The sequence below is a fragment of the Cricetulus griseus genome, chromosome 7 (genome assembly GCF_003668045.3).
Source record: "Cricetulus griseus strain 17A/GY chromosome 7, alternate assembly CriGri-PICRH-1.0, whole genome shotgun sequence".
Taxonomy (NCBI): domain Eukaryota; kingdom Metazoa; phylum Chordata; class Mammalia; order Rodentia; family Cricetidae; genus Cricetulus; species Cricetulus griseus.
Window position 1 is genome coordinate 66,005,230 of NC_048600.1, and position 23,598 is coordinate 66,028,827.

At 42.0% G+C, this 23,598-nt stretch overlaps 1 protein-coding gene across 1 annotated transcript in view; it reads right to left on the reverse strand.

The window, feature by feature from the left end:
- Sec24a (SEC24 homolog A, COPII coat complex component) overlaps window positions 1–23,598 on the reverse strand; it is a 64,739-nt gene that overhangs the window by 36,932 nt on the left and 4,209 nt on the right. The window contains exons 2-5 of the mRNA XM_027427592.2: window positions 10,688–11,149; window positions 3,630–3,785; window positions 968–1,045; window positions 313–473 (exon numbers count right to left, since the gene is read on the reverse strand). Coding sequence (XP_027283393.1) covers window positions 313–473; window positions 968–1,045; window positions 3,630–3,785; window positions 10,688–11,149 — 857 coding nt within the window. The remainder of the gene's footprint in view (window positions 1–312; window positions 474–967; window positions 1,046–3,629; window positions 3,786–10,687; window positions 11,150–23,598) is intronic.

The window sequence follows — 23,598 nt, forward strand, 5'->3', positions numbered from 1 at the left end:
AGAGAAGCAAGCAAGTACAAATGTCTTATGAAATGAGACTGGAGAGATGGCTCAGAGGTTGGAGCACTGGCTGCTCTTCCAAAGGTCCTAACTTTAATCCCCAGCACCCACACAGTAGCTCACAACCATTTATGATATCTGGTGCTCTCTTCTAGCAAAGGCAGAACACTGTATCCATAATAAATAAAAATAAATCTTAAAAACAAGCCTTATGAAATATTCATTTTTATTTTAAATGGCTATAAAATGTTCAATGTACCATATGTATCTTGAAGCAAAAGTATAAAAAAATTTTTTTTTTTAAAAGTTTACCTGAGTAAAGGCCTGGGGGCCACTTGGGTAATTCAGGGAGGGTGGTGGCATTCCAGCTGAACTAGGTGGTGCTGTGTTCTGGTAGCCAGGTGGTAGGGAGGGGTATGCATATCCCACACTTCGGCTCATTTTGGTGTTCTGATTAATAAGCTGTGGTGTTGCTAGAAACAAGGTAACTTTTAAGTTCTATTTTATGTTCCAGAATACATAACACACCATAATGATCCATTAAATTATGAAAATTAAGCATCAATTCTTTTGAATTATAGTTTCATTTAAACAGAAACAATCACTAGTAACAAGTAATAGCAAGATCAATAGACTACAGCCATAAACACACAGAAACAAGTTCAGCATAGTTCATTTATGTCCATATCATGTAATAAATTTCATATTCAGGCTAAATTTCATTTAAAAAAACTTTAATGAATTCATCCTCAATGCACTTTAGGGGCTTAGGTACATGAATTTAAACATGTATATATAATTTATTAAAATGCACAATAAAGCCCAAAGCTCCATTTTAGAATGCCTGGAAGTAAAAAAAAATATTAACAGTGGGTACATATACATAAAAAACTTTTTCTCTTAGTTTTCTTCAGTGAACACATATACTTCTATAATCAGAGAAGAAAAATGTTCATAAGCATCTCACCCAAGAAGCCTCCTCCTTCAATTTCATCGTAAGTATTATGAGCCACCATAGATCCATTATTGGCATTTGATATGACACCTAAAAAGGAAATCCATCAACAAGATTTAAATAAGAATGACTGCTATAGTTTCCCTAAAAAATGAACTAATCTAAAAATTTAGAAACCCTTAAAAATATTTTAAATCCCAGCCTATCAAGTGTCAAATGTTGTGGTACATGCCTTTAATCCTAGCACTGGGAGGGCAGATGCAGGTAGACCTCTGTAAGTTTGAGGCCAGCCTAGTTTACATGGTGAGTTCCATGCCAAGGCTACATTGGAAACCCCTATCTCAAAACAAAACAACCACAAACATCAAAATCTGGTTAGAGACATGGCTCAGTGGTTAAGAGAACTTACTGCTTTTCTAGAAGACCTGAGATAGGTTCCCAGAACCTACATCAGGGAGCTCGCAAACATCTGTAACTCCTTGTGTCTAAGGGTACTGTACACATGTGCGCATACCCACACACAGACACATACTGAGAAATAATAACAAATCTTTTTGGTTTTTGGTTTGTTTTTCAAGAAAGGGTTTCTCTGTGTAGCCTTGGTTGTTCTAGAAATAGCTCTGTAGACCAGGCTGACCTTGAACTCACAGAGAAACTCCTGCCTCTACTTCCCAAATTCTGGGATTAAAGGCATGCACCACCACTGCCCAACTACAACAATAAGGTGATAACAATAAATGTTTTAAGGTGCCTATCATCAAGCATGTAGATGAACTGAGTTCATCATCAGGAAGGTGTGAAGGAATGAAACCATATGCTAGAAGGAGTGAACCAACTTCTGTAAATTGTACTCTGACTCTTGCATGCATATACTCACATACACACACTTAATAAAAATGTATTTTAAAATTAAAAAAAAAATAGCTGGGCCTGGTGGTGCACACCTTTAGTCCCAGCACTCAAGAGGCAGAGGCAGGTGGATCTCTGTGAGTTTTGAGGCCAACCTGATTTACAGAGCTACACAGAGAAAACCTGTCTGGGGGGGAGGGGGGCAGCGGAGGGAGATGACGTATTCCTGAGATGGCAGATATCCTAATTATTCTGACTAGATAGATCATCACATATTATACATCTATCAAACCATCACACTCCACCCTCTAAATATGCACCTTACATAGTAATTTTTAAAAAGTTCAAACGTGAAAATAAAAATTTAAATAATGGCAGGAGAAAGGCTAAGAATATGTCTTAATGACAATAGTAAAATTGGGGAGAGAGAGTTCCTCCGGGCCTGGAGAGATGGCTCACTGGTTAAGACCATGTACTGTTCTTGAATAAGACCCAAGTTCATTACCAGCACCTATGTCAAATAGCTAGCAACCTCCAATAACTTCAGCTCCGGGGTATTTGTTGACATCTATGCCTTCATCTGGCTTCCTCTGGCTCCTGAACTCATGTGCACATACCCACACACATAAACATATATTTAGAAATAAAAAATGTTTGAATTTTTATTGAAAAAAAGAAGAATATATCTTAGTGGTTGAATGATTGCTTAGCACACATAAATCCCTGGATTCAATTCCCAGCTCAGCACATAAAAAAATCAACCGGTGCTGGAGAAATGGCTCAGAGGTTAAGAGCACTGACTGCTCTTGCAGAGGACCTGGCTTCGATTCCCAGCAACCACATGGTGGCTCACAACCATCTATAATGAGACTGCTGCCCTCTTCTGGTGTGCAGGCAGAACATTGTATATATAAAAAATAAATAAAATCTTTTTAAAAAAGTATATAAAAAAAAAGAAAAATCAACCAATAAAAAGGAAGCTGCTGGGATGGAGATGGTTCGGCGGTTAAGAGCACTGGCTAGGGCTGAAGAGATGGCTCAGGGGTTAAGAATACTGCCCATTCTTCCAGAGGTCGAGTTCAATTCCCAGCAACCACATGGTGGCTCCCAACCATCTGTAATGTAGTCTGGTGCCCTCTTCTGGACTGAAGGGATACATGCAGACAGAACACTGTATACATAATAAATAAATCTTACAAAAAAAAAAAAAAAAAAAAAAAAAAAAAAAGAGCACTGTCTACTCTTCCAGACGACCAAGATCCAATTCCCAGAACCTACATGTTGGCTCACATTTGCCTTATAACTCCAGTTCCAAAGACCTTGACAGACTTCTAGGCACCAGGCATACATGTGGTGCAGACATACATGCAGGCAAAACACATAGCATATTAGAATGTAGGAGTGTGTGTGTGTTTAAAGAAAGTTGCTGGCTAGCTGCAGCACAATATTAGAGTGTTTGCCTAGCACACACAAGATCCTAGATTTGATGCTGAGCACCACAAAACAACAAACAAACACATGCAAGCTTCTAAAAATTTGCTTGTTGAGATATCATGCAGCATAGGCTAGCCTCCAAATTAGACTCATAAATGCTGGGATTACAGGTGTGTGCCAAATACACCAATGTTTCAAATAACTTAGATGCAGCTTTATGAAAAAGGAACATCAGTCTTGGAATCTTTTTTTTTTCCCTGGAGATTAAAGAAGGGTGATACAATATTCTAATGTGTCTAGAAGCAGGCTTCTAAAGCACAGGATGCAGTCCACATCTTCCTTTCCATCCTGGGCTGACTCTGAGCAGTGGCTTTGCCTTCCATTTACTTACCTTCCTGGTTGACAGTTGAATTCAGTGAAGGTGGGAATGCAGCAGCCCTAGGAGGTGCTTTCTGGGGAGGTGGGCCTCCAGCTGGAGGGGGCCCAGGAGGAGCTCCTGGCTGAAAAGTGGTAGGCAGAGGTGGATTCTGTAAGGGAAGTGCAGAACCTATGGAAACATGGGTTTTTCGTGTCATGTACGAACTTAAGACAAAGGTCTCCAACAGTCTTTACTAAAACCAAGCAGATTTCTAAATTGAAATTTTAAAATAAAAATAGCTACCAACAAATTAATAGGAATACAGTAACTTCCTGAATGACACTCTATGTGCAGTTTACATTTTATAACTCTTTCTTACCATGCTTCTTATCAGTCAGTTCTTAGTGCAATATAAATAAACCAGCAACCCATAATCTCAGCACTCAGGAAGCTGGAAGTCAATCCAAGCTGGACTGGAAGTAAGAGCTCGTCTCTACACAAAGTAGACACACACATCAGTACCAAATCACTTCTAGGGTAAACAGAATATTCTGATTATCTTTTTCACTAACTGATCATAAAAACTTTAAGAAGCCATATGGAATATACTAAGAATAAATTAAAATGAATAAAATTTGTGAAAAAGAATTTTTTTTGAGGGGGTGGTTGGAGATAGGGTTTCTCTGTGTAGCCTTGGCTGTCCTGGCACTCACTCTGTAGACCAGGCTGGCCTCAAACTCACAAAGATCCACCTGTGTCTGCTTCCCAAGCGCTGGGATTAAAGGCATGCACCATCACCGCCCAGCTATTTTGTTTTTATTATGGTATAACTTGTTAAAAATGAAATTATAGTGCATTCCTCCCTTGGTGGCTCTCTAATGTCATTATGGGGAGTTCCTTCTCACTTTCCTCTAATAAATCCATATTCACTCTGTTTAAAAATGAGATAATGGCCAGAAATAGTGGCACATGCCCTTAATCTCAGCAGGTAGGCAGAGAGAGGCAGGCTGATCCCTTTGAGTTTGAGGCCAGCCTGGTGTTCAAAGTAAGTTCTACAACAGCCTAGGAAACAAAGAGAAACCCTGTTCCCCTCCCCACCCCCCAAAAGAAGAGATTATGCTGGGTGAACACCTTTAATTCCAGCATTTGAGAGGCAAAGCAGGAAGATCTCTGTGAGTTCGAGGCCAGCCTGGTGTACAGAGCTAGTTCCAGGACAGCCAGGGCTGTTACTACAAGTTGTCTCTAACCTCATCTACACCATGGCATTCATATATACACTCACACAAAACCAAATAAGAGGCTCTTTCAGATGACCCAGGTTTGTTTCCCAGAACAGACACTGGGTTTACAACTGTCTATAACTTCTGATCCAGGGAAACCAATGTCCTCTTTTAACCTCTGGAATGGCATGAGGCATGCATGTAGTGCACTTACATAGAAAGATGCAGGCAGCTGAATGTAGTGGCGCACACCTTTAATCCCAGCACCTGGGAGACAGAGGCAGGTAGATCTCTGTGAGTTTGAGGCCAGCCTGGTCTACAGAGAAAGTTCCAGGACAGCCAGGGCTGTTAACACAGAGGAACCAGGTTTGAAAAACAAACAAACACAGATGCAGACAAAACACTATTGCACAAAAATCTAAATTTTCAAAGAAGATTATTTAATTTATGTGAATGTGTGTGTGCTTAAGTGTATGTATGTTCACCGTATGCATGCAGTGCTGGTAGAGGCAAGAAGAAGACATTAGATCCCCTGAAGCTAGAGTTATAGGCAGTTTTCAGTGCTATGTGGATGCTGGGACTTGAACTCAATTCCTTTGTAATAGTACACACTCTTAGCCATAGAGTCACCTTAGAGTCCCACCTCCAGCCATTTGATCTGTCTGTCCACCTATTTGAGATGGAGCCACATATACCAGATGAGCCTCAAAGTCATTGTATGACTGAAGATGATCTTGAACTCTGATCCTCCTGCCTTTATCTCCTGAGGACATTCAGCCATGCCTCATTTATGAGGTTCAGGAGAACAGGGGGTACACACCCAGATCTTCAGCTGGGCAAACACTCTACCAACTGAGCTCTACTTTCAGCCATTCTCCAGTTTTTTGAGACAGAGACTTACTATATAGCCTTGAACTCATGATGCTCCTACCTCAACCTCTTAAGTGCTGGATTTTATTTTTAAGATTTAGTTATTTTTATTTTATGTGTATGGGTGTTTTGCCTGTATGTATGTCAGTGAATATACATGCACTCAGTGCCCACAGAGACCATCAAAGGGCAAGAAATCTCCTGGAGCTGGAATGATGGTTGTGGGCTAACCAATGTAGGGGTGCTGGGAGCCAAACCTAGTTCCTCTATAAGATCAGCCAGTGCTCTTAACCACTGAGCCATCTCTCCAGCTCCTCATGTGCCAGAGTCATAGGCATGTATCCTCTATACCAGGTTCCAAGACTTAAAAAAGCAAAACAAAAACTCATTGTTTTTATATTTGTTAGTGACACAGTTAATACATTTTACTTATAGTAAACACGTATTTTACAAAACCAAAAGAACAAAGATAGCCAAATATGAAAACTTTGAAAAAGCCGTATTATACTGTTAAATTCTCTAGGACCAAGTGGAAAAAAACTTCGTTATTAATAAATCTTATTGATTAGCAAGAATTAATCAGTGTTCACTGGGAAGTAAAGATAAAGATTGCTGCCCTGCAGCTCCCTTATCAAGAAAGCACCATTCATCTATGACAGCACACACAATTTAAAAGAACAAAGGGCAAGGTGAACTCTCAACTCAGCATAATAGGAATCTATGGCCATGACACCAAAAGATGCCTTACCATAAAGCTGCAATGGCTTAATGTTTAACAAAACACAAGTTAGCTTACAGGTGTTTCTCATATCTTAGGACATTTTTAAATTCAGAATATGCTATATTTCATAAAAAATTGTTTAAAAAGTATTTCAAGATATATTTCTCTATGCAGCCCTGGCTGTTCTGGAATTCACTCTGGAGACCAGGCTTAAAGGTGTTTGCCACCATGACAGGCCATAAAAGAGACTTTTTACTGACAGAGTAATTCCTGTTTCTTCACTGCTGGGAATTGGTCCCAGGGCCTAGCACATGCTAGGCAAGTGTTAAATTGATCAATACCTATTTATAACATGAAGAGTCAGAGTTCTGGACTTGGCCTTTTCAGATCCGTAAAGGCTAATTAATGTGAGGGCAAAAAAGGCAGAACCCCCCCCCTCCAGAAAACAGAATGTGAAACTAGAAACTGGTACAACTTAAATTAGGCTTTTTTTTTTTTTTTTTTAGATTTTATTTATTATGTATACAGTCTTTGGCCTGCATGCCAGCAGAGGGCACCAGATCTCACTCAAGATGGTTGTGAGCCACCATGTGGTTGCCAGGAATTGAACTCAGGACCTTTGGAAGAACAATCAATGCTCTTAACCACTGAGCCATCTCTCCGGCCCTAGGCTTTTTTCTTTTTCTTTTCTTTTTTCATTTCTTTTAATGTCCGGTGTCAAGGGACGGTTAGGGTTTTATTATTATTATTATTACTTATTTTATGTGCATTGGTGTTTTGCCTGCATGTTTGTCTGTGTGAGGGTGTCAGATCTTGGAGTTACAGACAGTTGTGAGCTGCCATGTGGGTGCTGGGAACTGAACCCACGTCCTCAGGAAGAGCAGCCAGTGCTCTTAACCCCTGAACCATTTCTCCAGCCCTTGTTTTTAATGAGTTATTTCCTGTGTGTATCACACATGTGGTGGTCAGAGGACAACTTGTGGAAGTTAGTTCTAGCCTTCTCTCAAGTGAGCAGTGTAATGGGGATAGAAGAAACTTATGTTATCAACGGTGATAATGGTGCTTCTTAACCCACCTAGCCATCTCATCACTGGTGTGTGTGTGTGTGTGTGTGTGTGTGTGTGTGTGTGTGTGTGTGTGTGTGTGTGTGTGTGAGAGAGAGAGAGAGAGAGAGAGAGAGAGAGAGAGAGAGAGAGAGAGAGAGAGACAGAGAGACAGAGACAGACAGAGACAGACAGAGACAGAGACAGAGAGAGAGAGAAATTGTGTGTGTGGCTTTTGTTGTTTTGTTTTTTGAGACAGGATCTTATTCTGTACTCTAGGTTGGCTTTAAACTCATGGCAATCTCCTGGCTTACTTCCAAGTTACAAGTATTAGAGGTAGGAGCTGCCATACCCAGTTTGATACTAGAGATTTTAGTTTCATACTATCAAGTACAAGATGAGAATATAGAAATTAGAACTGAGATTTTAGAGAGCTATATATTTATTTTACTTTCATTTTAATAGTTTATACAGCCTTCCCACATTCTCATTCTGTCTCTTTAAAGATATAATCTTGGCAGGCTGGCCTTGAATTGTGATTTTCCAGCCTCAGCCTACCAAGTGCTGGGATTACAGGCCCATGCTGCTGTATCCACACTCCCAAACCCTTGTTTTTTATGTGGGAATGTTCAAAGTTTAAGTACTTATTTGTTTTTCTAACCACATTGATGCTGGAGTCAGAGTGTTCTACCTTAGGGCTTTTGTTAAGGCCAAAGAAATTTTAGGTTATTGATCATGTACCCTTTTCACCAAGGTTATACTTATTTATCTTTTTTTTAAAGATATATTTATTTATTATGCATACAACATTCTGCCTCCATATATGCCTGCACGCCAGAAGAGGGCACCATATGTCATTACAGATGGTTGTGAGCCACCATTTGGTTGCTGGGAATTGAACTCAGGACCCTTGGAAGAACAGCCAGTGCTCTTAACCTCTGAGCCATCTCTCCAGCCCCTTATTTTAACGAGTTATTTATTTTAGAGGCCGGGTCTCACTTTGTAGCCCTGACTGGCCTGGAACTCATTATACAGATCAGGCTAACTTCAACTCATAGAGATCCAACTGCCTTTGCCTCTTGAGTGCTGTAGTTGATTGGTTATTTATTTGAGATGTTGCCCAGGAAGGCCCCCAAATCCTAGACTTTTGAGCAACTGGGAAAGTAGATGAAATAGTTTTTCATTTTCTCTTAGACTTAATTTTATTATTACTTGTGTTTGTGTGTCTGTATGTATATGATACCCAATGTCTAAAGAGGGCATTGGATCTCTCAGAGCTGTAGTTTATAGGTATGTCCAGACCACTTGGCTTATTTACTACATGAATACTGAGATCTAAATGCCTGTCCTCATAACTGCACAGCAAGCACTCTTAACAACTGAGCCATCTTTCCGGTCTTTAAAATAGTTTTTTTTTATTATTATTTTTTAATAGTTTTTTTTTGTTTATTTTTGTTTTTCGAGACAGGGTTTCTCTGTGTAGCTTTGGAGCCTATCCTGGCACTCGATCTGTAGACAGGGCTGGCCTCGAACTCACAGAGAACTGCCTGCCTCTGCTTCCCAAGTGCTAGGATAAGCACTTTTACCCACTGAGCCATCTCATCAACCTGAGATCTTCAGGTTTATTCTTTTTTTTTTTTTTTTTTTTTTTTTTGCAAAGCTTGAAACTCTATACCCAGTAGACAACAACTCCCCATTTACCCCTCACCTCGGGCCCCAGTTGCTACCATGCTACCTTCTATCTCTGAAAATTTGTCTATTTTAGACACTTTATGTAACAAATACATTGTCTGCCTTTTCTTTTGTAATTGGTTTATTTCACTTAGCACCAAGCCCTCAAGGTTTATCCATGTTGTAGCATGTAATAAACTTTCCTCCTCCTCCTCCTCCTCCTCCTCCTCCTTCGTCTTCTTCTTCTTCTTCTTTTTTTTTTTATATATATTTTTCGAGACAGGGTTTGTCTGTGGCTTTGGAGGCTGTCCTGGAACTAGCTCTTGTAGACCAGGCTGGTCTCGAACTCACAGAGATCCACCTGCCTCTGCCTCCCATGTGCTGGGATTAAAGGCATGCGCCACCAACGCCCGGCTGACTTTCCTTCTTTTAAGGCTAGTTCCTGGGACGATTGGCGGAAAGGGTGAGATCTTCAGGTTTATTCTTAACACATACTCTGAGGAAATGAACCAGTAAAAACTTCCAAATGAAATGGCTAATATCAATAACCATTTCCTTTTGTTCATATTCCCTTAACTGTATACAGATATTTCCCATCAAGCATGTAGCTTGTTAGTGAAAGTGATCTAATAGGGGTAGAATGGAAAGTACTCGAGACTGATTGAAAGTCCTGGCATTTGCTAAGCACACATCTGCAATTTAACCATATTCCCATGTCTCTGTAATTACTGCATGCCTGTAATCCCTGCACTAGGGACATCTTTAGTTGCATAGTATCCAAGGACAAGGGTGGTTCAAACTAAAGCACACCCTGTCTCCCCAAAGAAAAGGCTGAAAGAAAAAAAAGAGTACAAGCGGTGGAGCCTAGACCCTTTAGTTCACTCTCCCCATGACTGTTATCATGTCAGGGCACTAATTTAAATTATTTTCCACTAATAACTAGGAGTAACTTTTATTAAATATGTATTATTTTCTAGGGCATCACCAAACCTCTTTGCCTGTGTGCAAATCCCAAGTGCTAGGGTTTAAAAAGGCATGTGCCACACCTGCCATCTTTTAGGTCTATGGAAGTGACTACACAAAAACCTAAGTCCCTGGAAATCTTAGAAGAGACTGAAAGAAAAATAGCTTAGAGAACCAGAAGTTAAGACAGCATAACAAGACCTTGTCTCCTTAAAAAGGAAAGAAAAATAAAATACCTATGAAGCAAAAGCAGTAAGAATTCAGGAATGTAATGTAAGCAATCTATTAACATAAGATATAAAAAGAAACTTATTTAAAAATTGCTGGGTGTTGGTGGTGCACACCTTTAATCCCAGCACTCGGGAGGCAGAGGCAGGTAGATCTCTGTGAGTTCCAGGCCAGCCTGGTCTCCGGAGCGAGTGCCAGGATAGGCTCCAAAGCTACACAGAGAAACCCTATCTTGAAAAACCAAAATAAATAAATAAATAAATAAAATAAAAATTAATTGATTTTAAAAACCATCTTTCTATAAGGCTTTGTGTATTCAGTGCAAATCTAAAGGTGCAAGTTTTATATTTCTATATTTCAAACATTCCTCAGTACCTGGCTTTATGAAGTTGGTTTGAAGTGCAGGGTCTCCAGAAGAAACATACTGATGATGTGCTGTTAAATTTGTATTTCCAGACATAGTTGGTTGAGCTACATGAGGAAAATGGTTAGTCTGTGGTCCTGTAGATGTATAGTTATATTGCCAATTCAAAGGTGGTGGGTTGGCTCCAGGAAGAAAGCTACCAGAAGGCATTGGTGTAGCAGCTGGGTTCTGAGAAGGAGATGGTGGCATTTGGGGAACAGGACCACTGTGAAGTGAAGGTGGTACTGGACTGGAAGCCACAAGTGGTCTATTAAGAGTCTGTCCAGATCCCTGAGAACTACCATAGTTCAACTGTGCAGAGACTGGATTCAAAGTCTTTGCTGGCATTGGACGAGGGTAGGATCCTGGAAGTTGGTAATCATATCCTTGGCTTGATGACACTTGTGATGACAGCAGTGTATTTTGGACAGGACCTTCAGATAAAACAGAAGGAAAATTAGTCTTGCAAAGAGATATAACAATATTTTTAAAGATACAATGATGGGGGACGTCCTTCTGTGTATACGTTTGTCTTATTGGTTGTTGAATAAAGCACTGTTTGGCCAATGAGGCAGCAAGTTAGATGGGACTAGGAGTCAAGGAGGATTCTGGGAAATGTCGTAAAATCTTGTGATCCAGGAAGGAAATGACATAGCAGGCAGACTCAGAATATAAGCAGGGACAAGAAGGAAGTCGTGTTCTTCCTCTTCCTCCTGCTCACTGCTCTGGAGCCACCCTGTGATCCCAGGAAGACAGGACACCCCCCCCCCCCCCGGCATCCTCCATAAGTCTTATGATTATGGTTGATAATTAAGACTGAGCTAGCAGATAAGAAATCTCAGTCATTGGCCAACAGCATTGTACCTAATGTAAAAGTCTCTATGTGTTATTTGGGGCCCTAACTCAGCGGGTGGAACTCAGGTGGCTTGGCAGAAAGACTTATCATTACAATGCAATAGGGGCTGAGAGTGTGGTTCAAACAAAAGATCCTGATGTCAATACCCAGGAGCAGGGAAGAATAAGTACAGTGCTCAGAAAACTTATGCAGAAGGACTGTAAATGTCAAGATAGCCTGGGCTATCAAAAAAATCAAAACGAGGGCCTGGAGAGAACATTGGCTCAGGAGGGAAGAGCATGTACTATATGCTGGGCATGGTGGCACGAGCCTTCAACCCCGGCACTAGGGAGGCAGAGGCAGGTAGGTCTGTGAGTTTGAAGCCAGCCTGATCTACATGGTGAGTTCCAAGCCAACCAGGATTAAACTGGGAACAGTGGTATACACTTTTGTTTGTTTGTTTTGGTTTTTTGAGATAAAGTTTTTCTATGTAGGCCTGGCTGTCTTGGAACTCACTCTGTAGACCAGGCAGGCCTGGAATTCAAAGATCTGCTTCCCAAGTGCCAGAATTGTGCACCAGTTTATGTATGTTTTTCATCCCAGCACTTGGGAGGCAGAGGTAAGTGGATCTCTGGAATTTCAAAGCTAGCCTAATTTACATATAGAGTTCCAAGACAGCCAAGGGCTACAACAGTGAGAATCTGTCTCAAAACAAAACACACACTCACACACAAAACCAACAAAATATTAATTATTATTACACTCAAGAGCACTGGCTGCTTTTGCTGAGGAGCAGGGTTCAATTCCCAGCACCCACATGATAGCGCAAAAGCATCTGCAACTCAGTCTCAGAGGATCCAATGCCCTTTTCTGGCCACTAAGGGCAACAGCTATATGACCTACATGCAAGCAAAATGCCCATATACATAAAAACACAAAAGTAAATAAGTAAATAAATAAATAAATAAATAAAGTGGTCTTATTAAATTTCTCCTTAAAATGTTATGTTCAGGGGCTGGAGAGATGGCTTAGCAGTTAAGAGCACTGGCTATTCTTCCAGGGACTACCACCCAGCCAGCACAAGCTCTTAAAAGTCATATTAAGAAAACATACATGGAACTGGGCGGCAGTGGTGATGCATGGCTTTAATCCCGGCTTTTGGGAGGCAGAGGCAGGTGGACCTCTGTGAGTTCTGAGGCCAGCCTGGTCTACAGAGTGAGTTCCAGGACAGGCTCCAAAGCAATACAGAGAAATCCTGTCTCAAAAAACCAAAGAAAGAAAAAAAAAAAAAAAGAATGAAAAAAAAAACATACATGGTTTGGGCATCATGGTACATGCCTTTAATCCAGCAATTCCCAACCTGAGGGTCTCAACCCTTTGGGAGTTGCATGACCCTTTCACAGGGACCACCTAACACCATCAGAAAATACAGCTATTTACATTATGATTCACAAAAGTAGCAAAATTACAGTTATGAAGTAACAATAAAAGTAATTTTGTAGTTAGGGGTTCCTGTAACACGTGAAACTGTATTAATGGGTGTCAGTATCAGAAAGGTTGAGAACCACTGCTTTAATTCTGGCACTTGGGAGGCAGAGGCAGGTGGATCTCTGTGAGATGGAGGCCAACTTGGTCTACAAAGCAAGTTCGAGGACAGTCAGGGCTGTTACACAGATAAATAATGTCACAAGAAAGAAAAGAGAGGTAACACGATAAATGAAAGACCCAGAGACAGACATCGGGGTTCAAACTTCAAGGTGAAAATTAGAAAAGCAAAGTAGGCCATTAGCTCTTACCACTACCTCAGGCTGAACGGGCTTCATCATGGCTATAGAATCCTGAGACTGAATGTTTTCCTTTCCTCAATATGGCTGGAGAAGGAATGCTGATACTGAGAGACCTCCCTAATGCTGGGATTAAAGGTGTGTAACCCCAGGTGCTGAGATCTCTTTGTGTGACTGTTTAGGACTAGATCAATCTTATGTAGATCTGGGTGGCCTTGGACTCAGAGATCCATCTATTTCTTAAGCCCGAGTCCTGGGATTAAAGGTGTGTGCTTGGCTTCTATGGCTTATGGCTGATTTGCTTTCTGAATCCTCAGGCAAGCTTTAATAAATCATAAGTAATATATCACCACAAAGAGAAGTGAAGAAAGAAAAAATGGAAAGAAAGGGAAGCAAAACATACATGTTTAATAATTATATGCACAGACATTAACTTTGAGCTGCAGAGACGGTTCAGTAGATAAGAAAACTTGACATGTCATCATGAAGATGTAAGAACCCCCGGAAGCTCAGGCCTCCAGAATCTTTTCCCAGGACCGAGACCACCCCAATCACCATGAGGAAGCGGAAACTTGATGCAAACAGCAAGAGGCTTTAATGAAAGGAGGACGTTTGTACAAACGGGCTCTCTCAGCATGCAGGCTAGAGAGCAGCCCCGTCCCCCAGCACACAGGGGTTTTTAAAGGCAAAAACCACAAGCTTAGGGAGGGGAGTAACCAAAATCATGGGTTCCTAGGAGGCCCTTTCTTTGTCTTGAGGAGAGGGCTGGGAATCAGATGGCCTCCTGACCCACCAGTTGTAAAATCTGCAGACCTCAGGATATGTTTATCTTGTTTGAGCAAATGGTAGCTATCTCTTTGTTTCATAGGGACCCTTAATTGTTAATTATTGACACATTGACCAGTGGGGCAATCTGTTTCCTCCATGAGCCCCTCGGGGAGGGTAGCCATCTGGGAATTCTTGGTACCCAGTTATCTTAAGGCCTTGTAAGCTGGTAAATTCCAGGCCCTAAGTCATAGTAGTGGTCTTAGTTTCTGGGTTAGGCTGCCCTACATTCAGTTTGGAGAGTTTCCTTATCTGGGCTATATTTCTTTGCTAATTTTTAAGTCTTTCAAAGACTAGAGTCTAGCACTCAGAGAACAAGCCAGGTATCCCACAAACACCTGGATTCCAGCTATGGGGGATCTTAGGTCTTCTTCTGGCCCCACATAGGCAAAGGTGCACATACACACACAAAAAAAAAATAAATCTAAAACCTGACATTTATTCAACATAACTGCCACTGGAGAATGGAAATTGAAAACTAAAACAAGACAACCACTCAGACAAATCAGGTGGTTAAAACAAAAAAGAGGTGCAGTAGCAAGTCAGCATGCTAGTGGGAATATAACTCATGCAGCTACCACTCCTGCTGTCAGCATTTTAAAGTTACTGTATGATCTTGCAATCCCCTTACATTGCACAGTAACTTTACACAAATGCTCAGAGCAGCATTGCTGACAATATCCATGGTGCTGCCATGCTCCCCACCATGATGATAATGGACTAAGCCTCTGAAACTGTAAGCAAGCCCCCAATTAATGTTTCCCTTTTTAAGCATTACCATGGGGAGCTGGTGAGATGGCTCAGCCATTAAGAGCACTAGCTGTTCATCCAGAGGTCCTGAATTCAATTCCTAGCAACTACACGGTGACTCACAACCATCCATAATGACATCTGATGCCTTCTTCAGACAAGCAGACAGAGCACTCATAAATAAATATATTTTTTCAAAAGTTACTTTGGTCATGGTGTCTCTTCATAGCAATGGAACAGTGACTAAGACAGAAGTTGGTACCACAGATGGGAGTATTGTGTTATAGGCCTGACCATACTGTTTGTTGGGAGGAATCTGGAAGACACTGGGATTCAGACTAGAAAAGCAGTTGGACACTTTGAGCAGGGCTTAATGGGCCATCCTAATAGGAGCATGGAAGACAGTGCTGAGGGCAATTTGAACGATGGGACCCAGCTCAAGAAATTTCAGAGGGCAAGAGGCGCAGTAAGTGACCTAGAGACCATTCTTATAATATTTTGGCAAAGAATGTGGCCACTTCTTGTCCTTCTTCTAAACATCTGCCTGATCTACAATGAAAAGGAGCAAGTGAGGTAGGAAGAAATACAACATGTACAGTTTGAGGAGAAAAGGAGCCCCAGGGAACTGTAATGGGGCTAAGTCCAGTGCTCCAGGAAAAAGGTTAAAGAAAAGCTAAATGGAATAAAGCTAAATGGAATAAAGAGAGTGGTGACCTCAGGGCAAGACCTCACCCAGTTAGGCTTCCAATTGTGAAAAGGAATTAAGGAAAAGCTTAGGGAGTAAAGCAAACCACAAACAACAGAAAGCTGGTGCAGATATAACTGAACAAGGGGGTCAAATTTCAAATTCTAGCCCCATCAAGTAGACAAATTTGGCAGCTTTGGCCATGTAGTTCTAGCTTTAGAGTCAAGGATACAAGAAAGGTGTTATGGAATCTTCCTCCAAGGCTAAGGAAAGCCGTTGAGACCATGTGTGTGTGTGTTAGGGACGTCCCTGCATGGATGCCTAGAGAGACCACTGTGTGAAGCTGTATAGGTGAAGCCTGGATTTCACCGAAGATTTCAAAATGATGGAGATGCCAAAATTCATGGGATACCTGCTAAAGAGAGCTACACATCAGGTGTGGAACCGGCAGTCAACAAAGCTGAAAGGAGTTGGAGACCTGAAGAGTGCTTTGATTATAGACATAAAGATGCAGACTTTGGAGTTTGCCCCATTGGTTTTAGATCTTACTTTGGCCCAGTATTTCCTCACTATGATCCTTTTCCTCCCTTTTGAAATGGCAATGTATATTCTGTGCCATTGCAAATTGCAAATATGTGATCTGCTTTTTTATTTTGATTTTATAGGGGCTTACAGTTTAGAGAACCCCATAAGTCTCAGAAGAGACTTGAATTTCTTGTTTTGTGTAGCTGTCGCTATCCTGGAACTCACTCTGTAGATCAAACTAGCCTCAAACTCAAGAGATCTGCTGTCTCTACCTTCCCAAGTGCTGGGATTAAAAGCATTTGCCACCTCAGGCGTTGGTGGCGCACGCCTTTAACCCCAGCACTCGGGAGGCAGAGGCAGGAAGATCTCTGTGAGTTCGAGGCCAGCCTGGTCTCCAGAGTGAGTGCCAGGATAGGCTCCAAAGCTACACAGAGAAATCCTTTCAAAAAACCAAAAAAAAAAAAAAAGCATGTGCCACCAACACCCAGCTGAACTTTAGACTTTTAAGCATCACTGAGACTGAAATATTGGGATTTTTGAAATTGGACTAAATGCACTTGCATTACGATATGGCTACAAGCTTATGGAATCCAGGGAGTAGGATGTGGTGGTTTGAATAATAAGAATGGCCCCATGTGCTCATACATTTGAATGCTTAGTCATCAGGGAATGGCACTATTTGAGAAGGACTAGGAGAAACCACCACCACCACCACCAACAGCAAAAAAAGAGTTGTCTTGGTCATGGTGTCTCTTCACACACTAGAACTGTGACTAAGACAATATCCCCAAAATGGAGAGAATCCCCACCATCAGCAGAAGGAGGATAATCCTGTGAAATTTGTCATAAAAATAAAGCACTAATCAGCTATAGATGAATAAACCTTAAAAATACTACTACATGTTGGGACTGGAGTTCAAGCTCAGAACAGCATCTGCTGCTATGTATGAGGCCCCGAGTCCACTTCCCACCACCACACACACTATCTTTTAATTGCAAGAAGCCAGACACAGGAGGGTGTGATTAGACATGTATTATATAATTAACCTATATACAATGTCCAGAATAGGAAAACCCAGACACAAAGGCCGATTCATAGTTGGGACACTGGAGTGATGACTAAAGGATTTTGATTGTCTTTGGAGGTATTCTGAAATTTGGGATACTGAGATGGTTCCTTGGGGAAAGGCCATTTGCTATATATAACAGTAGAAGAGAACCAACTCACTAAAGATGTCCTCTGCCCTCCCATGTGTCCACCATGGCATGTGTACAACCCACTTTACACGCACATGAGTACACACACACACACACACACACACAAAATAAGTAAAATAAAGTGTTGTGGGGTTTTTCTTTTTCTTTTCTTTTCTTTTTTTTTTTTTGCGCTTTATTTTATTTATTTATTTATATTGGTTTTTTGAGACAGGGTTTCTCTGTGTAGCTTTGGAGACTGTCCTGGAACTCACTCAGTAGACCAGGCTGGCCTCAAACTCACAGAGATCCACCTCTGTCTCTGCCTCCCTGAGTGCTGGTATTAAAGGTGTATGCCACCACTGCCCATCAAAAGTGTTGTTTCTTTAAGTCTGCATACCAATACCAGGTGCAGTAAGTAGCTCATGCCTATAATCTCAGATTTCCAGAGGCTGAGGCAGGAGGATCTCTGTGACCTCAGAGTATGAGGCCAGCCTAAGCAACAAAGGCCCTGTAGGTGGTGGTCTTCCATACTACATACCTGGTCATTGTCATAAAACTACCCCATCCTATAGATGTGATGACCTTCAAGGTTGCTGAAGATACAAAAGTTCTAAGATGGTTGCCCTTCCCCATGCCCTGCCTGCTCTTATGGATCTGGCACTCATAGGAACCATTACCAATGTTTCCTCATGTACTGTGAACTGCCTACCAAATTACTGCATCCAAGCAGGAAGGACCTGGGATTCACTGATAGAACCAATCAGAAGCACAGGTCAGAAACCTGGACTTGGTACTGCATCTGAAGCAACTTGTAAGGCTGAATCCTTATTTGACCTGAAGAATCTGGTGGTATCTCCAGGTGGATGGGGTCGTAACTGAACAAGACAGGTTGATTGTAGTTGTTTCAGTTGGTGTCCACTGACAACTGCATGTGCCCAAACCCCAGGGTAGTCACAGGAGACCTGTCTGCTGTGTGAGAGCAAGCAGAGAGAAGCAGTGTTTGTTCCTTTACTCCTGACCTCTTCATAGCACCATTGTAATTGTCCTTCAGGAGGGAGTGCCCCTCCCTCCCCCACAGACCTCACAGGTGCTTGGAAACAACTGCAGTGACATTCCATTCACACAACAGTCCCTTCATAGCAATCACTGGGCACTCCATTATCTTAAAGGAAGTCTGGGAGCAACAACTATTTCTCAAAGTCATTTGTTTCCTCTAATTACCTACCTACTTCTCATTTCTCTAGTAAGATGGCATTAAAAAACCTTAAATAAGTAGCTGGGCATGATGATGCACACTTTTTATTTCAGTGCTAGGGAGGCAAAGGCAGGAGGATCTCGGGAGTTTGAGACCCGCCTGGTCTACATAGTGAGTTCTAGGATAGCCAGAACTACATAGCTAGACCCTGTCTCAAAAACCAAACCAAACCAAAAATAAATACCCTAAACACTTTTCCCCCAGTTTTTGTATTAAAAAATATTTTATTACTTTAAATTATGTGTATGTATCTATATATGGGTACCCACAGAGGCCAGAGGTGTTGGATCCCCTAGGGCTTGAGTTATAGGTAGCTGTGAGCTGCCTGATGTGGGTACTAGGAATAGAACTTGGATCCTCTAGAAGAGCAGGAAATTTTTTTAACTACTGAGCCATCTCTGGTCCCATGGGATTTAGGATTTTGGTTGTTTGGTTTCCTTGTTCTTTGTAAGACAGCATCTCATATGCCCTAGATGGTCTTACATTTGTTATGTAGGAAAGGCTGGCCTTGAACTCCTTGATTCTCTGCCTCTACCTGCCAAGAGTTGGGACTGCAAGCATATGTCACCATAGCCAGCAAACATTTTTACTTTATTAACCAGGTAGTCATCTGTGGCTCTTATTAGGAACAATCTGGGGAATGTGTGGGAACAAAGGCTGTCTTAGCTAGGGTTTCAATTGCTGTGAAAAAATACCATGATCATGGCCACTCTTTTTGTTTTGTTTTTCAAGACTGGGTTTCTCTGTGTGTAGCCCTGGCTGGCCTGGTTCTCATTCTGTAGACCAGGATGCCCTGATCTGCCTGCCTCTGTTTCCCAAGGACTGGGATTAAAAGGTGTGTGCCACCACTGCCTGCCTATGGCTACTCTTATACAGGGAAAACATTTAATTGGGGCTGGCTTACCAGTTCAGAGGCTAAGTCCTTTATCATCATGGCAGGAAATACAGTGGCAGCACAGGCAGACATGGTGTTGGAGAAGGAGATGAGATCAGCAGGCAGCAGGAAGAGAGAAATACACTGGGCCTGGCTTGAGCATCTGGAATCTCAAAGCCCCCAGTGACACACTTCTTTCAACAAGGCCACACTTCCTCCAACAAGGCCACATCTCCTAATACTGCCTCTTTCTATGAGCCTATCGGGGCCATTTTCATTCAAACCACCACAGAGACCAAATTAGACAAAGAAATAACAAGGCAAAAGAGGGTGTTGTTCAGTATAGAAAAGTGCTTCACCCTGATGCTACCTGGGAGGCCAGTACAAGACTGATCCAGCCCCCTGAACATGGATGCCAATAAGGAGGCCTCTGCACTCCAGGGAGCCTCTGGAAGTGGATTAGCATTTTTCCCTGGTGTAAGAAGGGACTTTGAGAGCCCATCCCACGTGAAGGGATACACTCTGGCCCTGGACACATGAGGAAGGGCCTAGGCCCAGCACAGGAAGATTTGGTGGACTTTGTAGAGCCCCCGTTGAGGGTCCTACCCTGCCTGGGGAGTGGTGGGTGGATGGGGTGGGGGGTAGGTTGAGGGTGGGGGAGGAGGGATGGGGGAGGGGTGGGAGAGGGAGAAGGGACTTACATGTGAAACAAGCTTGTTCCCTAACTTGAATTAATAAGAAAAAGAGAAAAAAAAGAAAAAAAGAAAAGTGCTTCACATTCATGCCAACAGCAGCTTCAGAATCAAAGAGGAACTTGCAACAAGGGCACAAATTGAGAACCCAGGTCTAACCCTACTAAATTTCTACTCTATAAGACTCATGGAAGCCAGGCATGGTAACTGTGGTAATTTGAATATAATTGGCCCCCATAAGCTCATGGGGAGTGGCACTAATAGGAGTTGGACTTTGCTGGAATAGGTATGACCTTATTGGAGGAAGTGTGTCACTGTAAAGGTGGGCTTTGAGGTCTCTCATGTGCTCAAGCCACACCCAGTGGTTCAGATCACTTCTTGTTGCTCCCCCCTCCCCCGCCTTGATCAAGATGTAGGACTTTCAGCTCCAACACCATGTGTGCATACGCACAGTCATCTCCCACCATGACAATAATGGACTAAGCCTCTGAACTGTAAGTGAGCCACCCCATTAAATGTTTCCCTTTATAAGAGTTGCCAAGGTTGCTGCAGTTGGTGGCACACACATTTAATCCCAGCACTCGGGAGGCAGAGGCAGGTGGATCTCTGTGAGTTTGAGGCCAGCCTGGTCTACATACTACATACTAAAAACAGGGAGTTCCAGGACAGGCTCCAAAGCCAGAGAGAAACCCTGTCTGGGGTGGGGGTGGGGTGGGGGGGTGAGGGGGGTGTTGCCGAGGTGATGGTATCTCTTCACAGCAAGAGAAACCCTAAGACAGTAACTCACACTTGTAATCCCAGTACTTGGGAGACAGATACTATAGGACTGCTGTGAGTTGGATGCCTACCTGGGCTACATACAGTAAGAGACACTGCTTCATTCCTCCCAACCTGCCAGAAACAAATAAATAACTCAACAGAATCCCAGAAGAGCACCTGGAAGAGTACATGCCTCATGTATTAACAGTTCACATAGATTTTAGAATGGACTTTAGAAACCAATGATTTAAACTGGATGTTATGACATACATCTGTAATTCTAACAATTTGGAGGCAGAGACAGGAGGACTTCATCAAGTTTAAGGGCAGCCTCTTTCTTTCTTCTTTCTTCCTCCCTCCCTCCCTTCCTTCCCTCCTTTCTTTCTTTTTGGTTTTTCGAGACAGGGTTTCTCTGTGTAGATTTGGAACTCACTCTGTAGACCAAAGGCCAGCCTATTTCTACATACCGTGTTGTAGCCAACCATGGCTACAGAGTGAGTTTCTGCCCTGAGAGAAATGGCAGTGGCAGCACAGGGGTGGGGAGTATACATACAAACACATACATACAGATGTTCAGACAAGTTTTGGTAACTTAGGAAGACACTGTTTAAAACAAAGTTTTAAAAGAAGGGAGGAATGCCTGAATATGTTAGCTCTATGACAGCGTGCTCATTAGCTATGTGAGACCGTGTGCTCAATCCCCAACAACCCCAAAACAAAAAACTCACTGATACAGATAACTTTTAGAACAATTAATGTCATTATTATTCATAAATCAAACATAAAATGAAAAAGAATCCTTCCGATAGTATCACACCAATTAATACAAAAATTATGACTTATATATTTCCTTAGTAAGCCTAGTAAACAGTTAAGAACACACTGAATTAACTACTTCTTTCACATAAAAGTCCATGTAGAAGAAAAAGGCTGGTCCTGGCAGTTCAGGCCTGTAACTTGGGAGGCTGAGGTAGGAGGACTGAATGTTCAAAGTCTACCCAGGCAACAGAATGAGATCAAGGCCAGCCTGATCAACTCACTGAGACTCTCTTAAAATTTAAAAACACAAAAAGAGGTAGAACGTTGCTCACCCAAGTACACATGGAGCCCAGAGTTTAATCCTCAGTATCATAATAAATAAATAAATAAATAAACAAAATGTAAAGGAAGCATATATGTGCCTAATGGTTTTTCTTAAAATTCTAAGTAGGACAAAGACTGAGGGCCTTTTCATTCTTCAGCCATTCATTCACTAGTACATTATATACTGAACCACTACTTAGCAGGCAGTTTATATTGGCCAACTATCGAACATGAAACTAAATGAAACACTAATTTTAAATTAATTCAGAGGGGCTGGAGATGTGGCTCAGTGGTTAAAAGCACTGGCTATTTTTACAGAGGATTTGGGTTCAATTTTCTGCACCCACAGGGTAACTCACAAACCTGTAAATCTAGTCCCTGGGAATCTGGCAACCCAGAGGATCTAACTTAGTACCTCATCTCACATCATTAATCAAATACATTCTTTACCTGAAGAATTTGTCAACAAAATCAAAACAAAAGGAAAGAAAAGCCAGTGGCATATACCAATAACCACAGCATTTATGAGGTGGAGGCCGGAGGACCAAAAATTTACAGAAATCTTTGTTGCATAGTTAATTTGAGCTCAGTCTGAGCTACATAAAATCCAGTCTCAAAAAAACAAACCATGCTGAAGAGGTGGTTAAGAGCATTTGCCACTCTTTCAGATGACTAGAGGTCAGCACCCAGCACTACATCATGTGCCTCACAGCTCCATGTCACTCCAGCTCCAGGGGGTTAGACACCCTCTTCTGGCCTCTGATGGTACATCCTACACACACTCACACACACACACACACACACACACACACACACACACACACACACACACACACTCACACACTCACTCACACACAGACTCATACACACTCACACACTCACGTAGACACCCTCTTCTGGCCTCTGATGGTACATCCTCAACACACACACACACACACACACACACACACACACACACACACACACTCACACACACTTTCTGTAGACTCTTCTGGCCTCTGATGGTACATCCTACACACACACACTCACACACACACACACACACACACTCAAGCTCCTGTGTGTTGAGGATATAGTTCAGCAGTAAAGTGTCTGCCTAGCATGCTGAGAAACTTGGGTTTGCTCCTCAGAACCATAAAACAAAATAGTAACAAAAGGAGAAAGAAAGTGCCAGGCGGTGGTGGCACACACCTTTAATCCCAGCACTAGGAAGGCAGAGGTAGGTGGATCTCTGTGAGTTTCCTGCTAGTCTGGCCTACAGAGACATCCAGGGTTACACAGAGAAACCCTATCTTGAAAAACCAAAAAGAAAAAAGATGGGGAAAAAAGGCGGAAAGCAAATTCTGAGAATCAAAGTTAGGGTCAGAGCAATCTCAGGATCTACAAAACATTTATGAACAGTGAGAGGTTCAAGATTTAGCTTAGTGATAGTGTTTGTCTCACAAGCATAAACTTGTTCAAGATGCTTAGGTAGACATAGGAGGAAGGAGAGAAGAAGGACTATGAGACTGAGGGATAAAAATGACGAAAGAAAGAAAGAAAGAAAGAAAGAAAGAAAGAAAGAAAGAAAGAAAGAAAGAAAGAAAAGCCCATGGTAGGACAGAATGGACTAAATAGTA